Source organism: Zonotrichia albicollis, chromosome 2 (assembly GCF_047830755.1).
Source record: "Zonotrichia albicollis isolate bZonAlb1 chromosome 2, bZonAlb1.hap1, whole genome shotgun sequence".
In the NCBI taxonomy this organism is placed as follows: domain Eukaryota; kingdom Metazoa; phylum Chordata; class Aves; order Passeriformes; family Passerellidae; genus Zonotrichia; species Zonotrichia albicollis.
In genome coordinates this window covers 42,920,912-42,931,835 of record NC_133820.1, presented here as the reverse complement: position 1 = coordinate 42,931,835, position 10,924 = coordinate 42,920,912, and the positions used below count along the sequence as shown (strand labels likewise).

The following is a 10,924-nucleotide window of genomic DNA, read 5'->3' as shown; positions in this document are numbered from 1 at the left end:
CCAATCTTTCACTCACTCCCATTTTCCAGGAAGGATGTCAAAGACACTAGTGAGTTGAAATAACAGTTTAAAAATGAAAGCAGAAGCTAAAAGAGGGACTTATTCACTGCTTCCCAGATGTCCAGCCACTCCCTCAGAAGTGAGGCCTCAGTAAAGGCAGTGGTTGCTTCAGAAGACAAATGCTGTTACCACAAATGCTGTCCCTTCTCCTCCTCCTTTCCCTCACCTGTTATTGCTAAGCATGGTGTCCTATGGCAGGTACAGGACACCCCTTTGGCCTGTTTGGGTCACCTGTCATGGCCCCTCAGAGTCCCTCCTGGCTTTTGGCTGGGAGGTGGGGGAGGTAGAAGGCCCTGACACTCTGCAAGCACCCTTCAGCAACACCAAAACGCTGGTGAGTTATGAGCACTGTTCTAGCCTCAAATGCCAAGCACAGCAGGCTGCTGTGGAGAGAGCTGACTTCATAAACTCATGCCAGACCGACCCAGCGCCAACATTAATGGAAAAAATTATTTACAGTTATCAAATAACTGCTTTCCAGCATTGTTTTTCTTGTAGGGAGCAGCCCACCTGAGTGCTTTGTTTTCTCTTCAGAGTACAAAAGAACAAAAGAACAGAAGAACTTCCTTCTCCCTAATAAAAAAACTCCATTAGCTTCCACACAGGTGTGAAAACTGGAAACCTGGGAGACTAACAAATTCCCATAGACCCAGTGACTGGCTAATCCTGAGCTGAAATGAATCACACTTCAACTACACTGTCAAGTGCTCAATGGCTAAGGTAGAAGCAATTGAGACCTTTTAGATCTCTTTCTGTTTCTACCTTCTCTGTTTTTCCATTTCATCAATTTTCAAAACACCTATGAAGGAAGGGAAAAGAGAGGTCAATGTATTATTTTAGTCAGAATCTGGTGACAAATATACAGGAAATTGGTCTACTTCAATCAGACTGTAAATCCAGTCGGTAAATTCCAAGAACAATGGGGGAAACCCTCAAACGTTAATCTGGTATGACAGGCTTGGGTTTAGGTCACTTTGTGCTTTTCAGTACTATAACAAGTCTCAGTGTAAAACCCAAAGCCCCTTTCCTTGAATACAAGGCCACTGGAGGTATTTTGTGTAGACATTCAGAGAAGTGCAGTGAAATGTTGCAGTCTGGAGATGGTGGGTTGATTTTGGTTGCAGTAGTGTTAGGGGAGGTTCTTGCAAGGAGCAGGGTAGACTGGGATCTCCACCCCTTGCTGCAGTTATAAAGGCACTAACATCAAAGGAAGGAGCCAGGGAGGAGTTGAACACCAAACTCCTTTCCTCTGGAGCGCTGGGTGAGGAATGCTCCAGAGCTGTTAAACTAGTAGGCAAGGTTTTGTTGCATGGGAAGAGAACTTATCTCTTTCTTCTGTCTCCCAGTGAGAAAAATGTGGCTGAAGTTTCTTTTGGCTGTTCTTCTCTGGCATGCAGCAGCTGCAAAGGAACCTGAGCCGTAAGAACCACCCTCTTACTACTATTAGTGTTTGTGAAAAGGCTTTAAAGACAGCGCTAGTCTGTGCTAGTGATTTTTCTCTGAAACTTAAATACTGCCAGGGCTCATCTTTTATAGCTGGAGAGCTAAAGCAGAATGGGGATGGCAAGTGAATCATTTTCATTTCATATGCTCAGACCTTCCACCAATTGCAGAACTTCCATGGGAGTTGATGTGTGCCCAGAAAAGGCAATAGCAGTAGTGACAGCAGGGTTCTTTGCTAAAACCAGGTGAGCCCAGGGCTCAGATAAAGAGCAAAAGGGAAAGAGCTGGGGGCAATAGCAGGACTGGGCTAGTTCAGAGCTGCAGGACAGAGTGAGGAGCACTGGCAGTGTGTCGTATTTAATCTAAAGTAATTGGTGGGTACTTAATAATAACGGTGTTGTGTGTTTGCTTTATCCTGATGAGGCTGTTTCTCTTTTACATATGAATGTGATCACTTTGATGTTGGGATTTCACAGGCAGTATGTCCTGATGGTGCCTGCTGTCCTCCAAAATGACTCTCCAGGTCAGGGTTGCCTGCAGTTCCATAACCTCAATGAGACAGTATCTGTCAGAGTAATCCTAGAATACAGCTCTGTTAATACCACTATTTTTAAGAAAACCATGACAGCCGGCAGTGGTCTACAATGCTTCAAGTTCAAGGTAAGTTAATTTTAGTTTATGTCCCCATGGGAAAAAAAAAATGTAAACCAGGACAAGAAAATTCAAGCAGAGAGCGCAGAAAGGAACAAACAGTGAAAGAAATAAGACTTGTTAAAGGAAAAAGGAAGCATAGGAGATTATCATAGTAACAGAAAAGGAAGCATTTTTTGTAGACATAAGTAATAAGAAAAAGCCCATAAAGGTGATGAAGTTGGTTGAAGTGAGATTGTGTCTTGTTGTAGGAGCCAAGGTCACAGGTATTGCTGTTCAACAGGTTCTGGAGCAAATTACTTCAAGACTAACAACCTCCCCATGTTTCTTCTTTCTTCACAGATTCCTCCTGCCCACTCTGCACCCCTGGCTTTCATTTCCTTCTCTGCCAAGGGCAGAACTGTCAGCCTAGAGGAGAGGCGGTCAGTGATGATCTGGAACACGGACAGCATCGTCTTCGTGCAGACAGACAAACCCATCTACAAACCAGGACAGACTGGTGAATATCCACTCTGTATATAACATGGCCTAAGGAGGCAATTTCCTCAGACAGAATTTCTCTGTCTGGTGTTTTCCAGGCTGAGCTACATTCTAGGCCGTTTCTTCAGAGTTCCTGTTAAAACTATTACAGTATTTGCTGTGGAGATTAGGGAGTCATGTTCAGGATGTCAGGAGACTGTCATCCTATCATCTCTATTATTTCATTTGTCCCTTCCTCCCTGGTGGCAGAAGTTATAGAAGCTATCACTGCTGCTCTTTCATTACTGATGACAGGCCAGGAGAGTGGGTAGAGGTGATTAGATCACTACCTGGCATAAAACAATGCTTCCCTCTGTGGCACTGGTCAGCATCAAAATAGCCTAAACAACAAGAGTGAAATCTGTTACTTTAAAATTAACTATAAGTTGTTAAAGACAAAATCATGTTTTTTACCTTCTGGCCTCTGATGTGTTTGGACTCTAGATTTTTATTAGAGTTTTATTTTCTTGCAGAGTTGCATTCCTGCACTTATGCTATCCCCCTATCCATGCTTCACACATGGCCATTAAGCAGATCTGCATTTTTCTAGATCCATTCCTCTATTAATTTCTAGGCTTTAAGTTTCTAGCACACACAATAGGAAACCAGAGAAGAAGACTTATTCCCAGAGATTAGTCACATGCAGCCATTAGACTAGATTAGTTTTGGTTTAATTCAGATCAGTTCTATCTACATAGATACATAGAGTGAAGAAAAGCTTACCAGTTGGAATTTCATGCCACAAAGCTGTACAATATGGGTTGTTTATTGGTCAAATGGCTTGGTTTTGAGCTGGGGCAAGCAGCAGACAAAACCAAATTATGAAAAGGTAATACAGTTCTTATTTGTTCAGTCATTCCTTTCTGTGAGGTTAAGCTTTCATGAAAGTAAACTTTTCATTACTAACATTAAAGGAAACTTTTATGAAGGAGTACAAGAACTTGATGCTAGGGAAAACACCTTTAATCAAAGTCTGTGTAGGGCTCTTCTACCTTCAGATGCATCTTATTATGTGCATCCTGTGCAAGCAGGACTGTTGGAAGATCTGTGAAACTGGGAGTACTAATGAAAGCAAAACATCATGCTCAACCACACAAACTATGGTCAATGCTAACACCCTGTTTCTTGCTTTTCCAGTGAGGTTTCGTGTGGTTGCCCTGGATTTAAATTTTAAACCTGTTCAGGAGAAGGTGAGTGACCACTAATATTCCCCTGTATTTAAAATTGCTGGGAGACTACTTCTTCTCAAATTTGACATAAAGGATTGCTGTGGATAAAAAGGGATGTTGCAGAGACTAAATGCCAAAGAATTAACCTGATTTCCTAAGCACACAGTGTAATCCAGCCTTTCATTAGAGTCACAGGGAAGAAGGCAAGTGTGCAGCAGTTTGAATTCCTGACACAACACCTTCTGTTATCACTGGGAAAGAGGCTCAAACCCCCTCCACTTTGTTCCCACAGACATTATCTTACTTCTGACCAGAAAGGCCACGATTCAGTCTCCTGCCCTTAGAGTTCAGCAAATGTTTCTTGCAGGCATCAGTAAATCGTCCACCTGGCACTTTGCCTGTTTTAGAAATGGGGGAAATGAAAGAGAAATTGCTGCCACAATTATTTATCTCCTCAGAGGTATTATTTCCACTGCCAGCAGTCCCTCTTCATGCTGATAGTCATAAGGAAATTACTGGAAGGGTCTTCACTGGCCTCCTTTCCTGCACTTGTAATGCAGGAGACAGCACAGTGGTAGCAAAAGAGCTGGTGCAAATAAGAAGCCCAAATCATGGCTTGTGTGCAGCTCTATAGCTCTCTCACTCATACACACTGAGATTACACTAAAACTAGAGTGATCAGAAACTGTCCTACCATTCTCATTTCATCTTTCTCCTTTATACAAGCTTCTTACTGAAATAAAATTGCTGTTAAACTGATTAAAATAGGAGATAAGGATCTCTGATGAATGGTATTATACTGAATATTGTTATATACTTCTCACAAGTATATATTCTTTTCCTGAGGAAAAACAATTTGTGTTTGATCAGCCACCTAATATCTTCTTCCATTCTGTTTTTTCTTCTTTCAGTACCCCTTGATTGCAATTCAGGTAAGAAATATTTGTCTGGGCAGATGTCCTTATATGAATATCCTATACTGAATGTGTGCATACACAGACAAACCTCGCTGCTCAGTAAAACAGCAGAAATTAACAGAAAGTCTTTAAAACAAGGATGCTCTGGGCTTGACATGGAGAGCACACCTATAATCATTCCAGCAGTCAAAATTTGTAGTTTTCTTGTGTCTGCCTTTGATTCTTCTCCCCTTCCCCCAGTTTGCTCAACTTATTTTGGAGCATGTATTTTTGAAACTCTAGTGCTGCTAAAAACTATGAACAAATATATGTGAATACAACTACTAACTATGTCAGAACTTTCGTGACATTTTCTGGGGATTTTTAAAAGAATTGCAGTTCATGTCTAGACAGCATACTTGCAAGTTTTTGTGTTACACTGTGAAGTCAGGGGACTTTATTTTCTTTGCAGTGAGGACATACATCTTTTGAGCCCTCCACATGTTTTTCTTCCAGCCATGGCTGTAAAGAGCCAAGGAAATGGTGTGAATGAGTTTTCTTTAATCTAGCTAGCATAACATATACTGAGAGGAAAATGCCACCCCAGTGAATGCTGAAGAAAGGTTTCCTTCCTTCTTCTGGCAGCTGAAAAAAAAAGCTGGGGTTGCTAAAGGCCAAGATTTGTGTGGGATAAACTTGGCTGAAGGGAAAGCACAAAGAAGATTTTCTTTCTCTCCCCTCTTGACACAAATCTAGAGCAACATATACTAAAGAGCAGGAAAGAGCAGTATTGTGCAACTTTCCCTGATGATTGAGACTAATAAGTAGGTTGGCAGAGAATGCCTAAATTGGGAACAATAGATGAGAATCTAACAACATTAATAATAACATGAATAATCAGAGTACAAAGACTCAATTTAACTTGATGCATGTGCATTAAGCAGCTTCTCCAGTGCATTAAAGCAACCTGATCTGTTTTCTTCTTTGTTGCTGGTTTTGTGAGCTAGTAGCAAAAGATTTCCAAGGGAAAAAACCCCGTGAGTCTGTATTCTTTTTTTCTTCAGGATCCAAGGGGCAACAGGATCTTGCAGTGGCAAAATGTGAAGTCAGAGATGAACATTATTCAGCTGGAATTCCCACTCACTGAAGAGCCTATCCTGGGGAACTACAAAATTATTGTATCAAAGAAGTCAGGAGATAGAACAAACCACTCATTCCATGTGGAGGAATATGGTAAATGCCATCCTTTTTTTTATTCAGTAGGAAATATTATCAGAGATGAGCCCATATCAAGCAACCTTCTTGACTGCTAAAACATCAAACAGCTTCCTGGCAAATGTAGCTTCAATTAATTGTCATTAAGAACTGGGGAGATTAAAAAAGAAAAAGAACAGTAAAAAATCCCCAAGAAAAATTTACAATTTGTCATACAATTAGCCAGCAAAATAATCTGCACAAGAAATCAGCACATTGATTGCAAATTTCAATGAGACAAACTAAATTTTTCCCAGCTATGTCCATGAACTTTCTTTGCCAAAACTCTGCAAGGAATCTAGACATCACAGGATTTGTTTCAGAAGTCCTGTCTTCTCTTCAAATTGTTTCAGAAATGCTTCAGTAACCCTTTGCAGATCTGGTCAGTTCTTAATCATTTTGCCACCTGGGTTCTGATATCCCATTCCCTCTATTACTAACAAGAAGATATATCCTTTTTGCTTTCATCTTATGAGGGTCTGCAAATTTACAATATGCCAGTGTTGGGTTTTTTGTTTTTGCTCTTTATCCTAGTGCTGCCCAAGTTTGATGTCACAGTCACGGCACCAGAAAGCCTCACAGTCCTGGATTCGGAGTTCACAGTGAAAGTCTGCGGGTTGTAAGTACCAAGTGCAGAGTTGTCAGGAAATATGCTGAAGTGGAAGAAATTCCCAAGCACTGGGTAAAGAGCCATGGCTTAGAGAAGAAGCCAAAATATGTAGGGCCCCAGAAGAGGTTGGTGGGGGTTTACTTGGTCTTTGGAGCTTTCATTTATTTGTCTGCTCATGTCATTTTAATGTATAAGTATTTGGTTCCACGTGGTGTTGTACAAGGTGGGTAAATCTGTTGAGAGGTTCCCTGGTAAAGTAGGATGTGTCTACTCCCAACAATCCACTTCAGAGGGACACCTTCATAAAGCAGAGCGGCATTAAATTCTAGCAGGGATCTTACGGTTCCAGCTGTCTAACTCCCCCTCCAAGCTTGCTCCTTCAGAAAGACCTTGCTTATACCAACACCAAGATCTTGTAATTTGGAATCCAGAGTTGAAATCCCAATCCTCTAGCAGATATGAGGAGTTTTGCTTTGATTTCAGTGAGCCTGGAGCTCCAGTTTAAGCTGAAGATTGGCAACAACAGTCCTAATTTGGTCAGTTGCCACATCTGTTCATTATGTTTATAGAGGTATTTGGTTCAAAGTGTAGCTTTGTTTCATAGGTTTAGGTGTGAAAAAGAACTAATTTTGATTTCTGAGTTGTATTTTCTATTTTGTTAAAGCAGGAGAGTTGGGAAAAACCTGTGAAACTATTCAATGCTCTGGCTTCCCAGCTCACTGCTGTCCTGGATCTATTCCTGCACACATTAGCTTAAGATTGTTTTTCAAGCATTAGCTCACAGACCTCATCAGATCATATTTCCTCTTCCCCTAGGTACACCTATGGCCAGCCTATTGAAGGGAAAGTCAAGCTCAGTGTGTGCAGGGATTTTGATTCATATGGGAGGTGCAAGAAAAGCCCAGTTTGTCAATCATTTACCAAAAATGTATGACACATAATTATTATTCCTCTTCATGCTTGTCCTCTCTTCCGTGTTCTTGTTTCTCTCCCTTTGCTCATCACATTTTGCTTTCTCTCTTTGATGCTTCTCTGGTCCCTACTCATCTCTTTGCTGTATCGCTGGCTAGGAGCTTGGGGCACCTAATTTCTCTTCTTGGCCTCCTGCAGGCCTGAAGGATTGACATGCCTCTTTTTCGTGACTCAGTTTCCCATAAACATATATAAATCATGTTGAAAGTACTGAGAAAGGCTTCATTCACTAAAGAAGGATCCTGTATATTGTCAACACCCTTTGCAAGCTATGATTCTTGACAACAGGATTTGTTTTCTTCCCTCCAGCTGGAGACAGATGGTTGCCTCTCCCACGTCTTCAGCTCCAACATCTTTGAGTTACATCGCACTGGTTACATGAGGAACCTTGACGTGAAAGCCACTGTGACAGAGAAAGGAACAGGTAATCCCTTCCAGACAGGCAGAAACAGCAAAAGTGGTGTGGTCAAGAAGGAGAATAGGAGATAGCCTCTGCTTGCTGAGTACCAGAATGTCCCCCTGAGGAGGGTTGTTTTTACAAGCACAGTGACATCTCCAGGCAAACTCTGCTGATGCTCTGTGCAGGACAAAGTATATCTTCTCCTAACTCTGGACATGTCTTCCAGGCCTGCAATTTACAGCTGCTGAGGTTATTTCCATAACTCGGGTGGTGAGCACCATACAGTTTGAGAACATGGATCGCCACTTCAGAAGAGGAATTCCTTACTTTGGACAGGTAAGCAAGAGCTTGGAAGGCTTGTGTTGAAGATGATTGAGAGGCAATCACATAACAGCAATGATGGCAACATCTAGGGGACTGTTTGGTTGGGGGTGTTCTCCCCAGTCCTTTTCCTTACATACAATGCCCTACTGGTAATTCTGAATGCTGAAGACTATTAGTTCATTCTGAGTCTGATTCTGCCAGAAACACTTGAAATCAGAACAATTCATTAGCTAGTATTTCTCTAACTTGCATTTTAAGCTTGCTATAAATCACTGCCTCTCCCTTCAGAACTGACTGTCACATGCCAGCCAGACATGAATAGAAACACTGGTGGATGAGGGAAGAAAGAGGGAAAGGAATTTAGGACACACAAAAAATCAGGGAAATAACAAGAGTTTCTGTCTCAGAAAGGTTTTTCATTATTTTGTTTCATGACAATACCCACATAACTCTGTCAGTTGTTTAAAGGGTAGGGATAAATCTCTCTCCTTCGGTTCATTTTTTGCCAATGAGTTAAAAAATAAGGGGGACCAGTAACACTGAAAGGAGACAAAATTGTCTTTTAAAGGTGGGGTTTTTCCCCTCTGTAAAGTCTATATAACTTTCTTATTTGGTTCGCATTCCCACTCTGTTCTTTTTCTTTAAAAAAATCAAAATGAATGCTCACTTCTAGCAACATAGAATTTACTTAATGTGATCTGTTACTTGTTTAACACATAAACAGTGGAGACAGTGTAGACAGAATCAGAAAAATGTTTAAAGCAAAGATGTGGAGAAAAAGTTTTCACACACTGCAAATAGCAGCAGCAGACTCTCAAGACTAAGGAAGGAAAAAAAGGAAGGGAGAAATGAAAATATATATTTCAAACTGGAAATGTATAGTCAGAAGGGACTGATCAGGAAAGAGATGATTCATTCAAGTTCTTGCTCCACAAGAGGACATTATCGGTGGTGTGGCAGGTGCTGAGGAAGCTCCTGTTCCAAACCTCATAAGGTAGCTCAGATAGTTGCCAAAAAGCAAAGACAGAAATTTCAGTCATCAAGTATGGCTTTGAAGGAAGACGAAAAAGTAATTCTGCTGTTTGGAGAGCAAAGGAGTGCAAAATATCAGTATCTACATACAGAAAAACATTCAACATGTTTCACATTCCTTTTTACAGATCAAGCTGGTTGACAAAGACAACTCTCCAATTTCCAATGAGGTCATTCAGCTATATGTCGATAACAGGAATACAGACAACTTCACCACGGATCATAATGGTGTTGCTCAGTTTAGCATTGACACATCCAAAATGCTTGATCCTGAGATCAGTCTGAAAGTGAGTACAAAACAAGGCTGAATAAAGACAAAGAGAGAGATGGCTGCTCTCAAACTGAACCCAAAATAAATAGAATTGGGTTTTAATTCTGGTAATGAAAATATGCTTTCTTCATCATTGTTCATTGTGTAGAGCTCTCAAAAACTACTATAAGAGGAGTGAGGAAAACATCTGAGTTGTTGCAATGCAATGGATTGCTGCAAGGCTACTCTTTCCTCACCAGTTTTGCTTTAGATGCAGTTCTTATCTATATGCATTATGTGAACTAATCATTCTGATGTCAGAATGTGGTGACGACTTCCCTAGTGACATGTGTCTGTTTTCCTTTTCTTCCCCACTCCCCCTTGTGTTCAGGCAGTTTATAAAACTAGTGACCACTGCCACTATGAAGGCTGGATAGAGCCCTACTACCCAGAAGCGTCTCTCTCCGTCGAGCGCTTCTACTCTTGGACTGGCAGTTTTGTGAGGATTGAGCCCGTGTGGAAACACCTGAAATGTGGGCAGAAGAGGGTGATCACTGTGCACTATGTCCTAAACACAGAAGGATACAAGAGAATCAACACCATGAACTTCTACTATGTGGTGAGTATGAGGTTGTGGGTTGGTTTGCTGAAAGGGCTTCGCTGGGCAACTCTCTGGAAATCCATCCACAGGAAATTACAGCAGTGAGTTATCTTCATGGTATTCTCTGTCCCCCTTTTCCCTTCCTTTTGCTCCTGCTTTGTGACCAGCAACAAGGTCCCCAGCAGCAGCAGTGGGAATATTCAGCATGCCCTAAGGCTTATGTTTAAGCATTTGAGATCATCTCATTTTAGATTGTCCTGTCCATGCACAATGAACCTGATTGCTGCTTTCTCCCTCCAACTTCTGCCAAGCCATACATGTCTTGATATTCTCTGCACAGGGCATGGCAAAAGGCAAGATTGTCCTTACCGGGGAAATTAAAGTTAATATCCAAGCTGGTAAGTTAAGTTGCCAATCCATGTTTTTGCATTAAAACAAACAAAGAAACAACCAAACACCCAGATGGTTGAATATAGCAGCAACAGGAAGGGCTGCATCTCTCTCCACCCATGCTTGTGTGCATGACAGTAGCACTACCACTAAGATCACTATAAGTCAGGTTTAGTCCAGCAATTACTGAATTGTATATTAGTCAAATAGTGTTCTCTAAAGATCTTCCCAAAGGGTGACATAGGGAATGCAGAATGTCTGCTTTAGTGTCCTATCTGAATATGGCCACGTGTTCAAATCTGCAATAAATCTGAGACCACCTGGATTAAATCCAGGCCCATCACCTCCTGGAA

At 41.3% G+C, this 10,924-nt stretch overlaps 1 protein-coding gene across 1 annotated transcript in view; it reads left to right on the top strand.

Moving 5' to 3' along the window:
- The first annotated feature begins 1,322 nt into the window (after positions 1-1,322).
- Positions 1,323-10,924, top strand: part of LOC102068404 (ovostatin) — a 25,194-nt gene continuing 15,592 nt past the window's right edge. Inside the window, exons 1-13 of the mRNA XM_026796994.2 lie at positions 1,323-1,479; positions 1,980-2,163; positions 2,497-2,653; positions 3,811-3,863; positions 4,754-4,774; positions 5,803-5,971; positions 6,527-6,611; positions 7,419-7,530; positions 7,884-7,998; positions 8,201-8,310; positions 9,459-9,617; positions 9,972-10,199; positions 10,522-10,579. Coding sequence (XP_026652795.2) covers positions 1,370-1,479; positions 1,980-2,163; positions 2,497-2,653; positions 3,811-3,863; positions 4,754-4,774; positions 5,803-5,971; positions 6,527-6,611; positions 7,419-7,530; positions 7,884-7,998; positions 8,201-8,310; positions 9,459-9,617; positions 9,972-10,199; positions 10,522-10,579 — 1,561 coding nt within the window. The 5' untranslated portion in view covers positions 1,323-1,369. The remainder of the gene's footprint in view (positions 1,480-1,979; positions 2,164-2,496; positions 2,654-3,810; positions 3,864-4,753; positions 4,775-5,802; positions 5,972-6,526; positions 6,612-7,418; positions 7,531-7,883; positions 7,999-8,200; positions 8,311-9,458; positions 9,618-9,971; positions 10,200-10,521; positions 10,580-10,924) is intronic.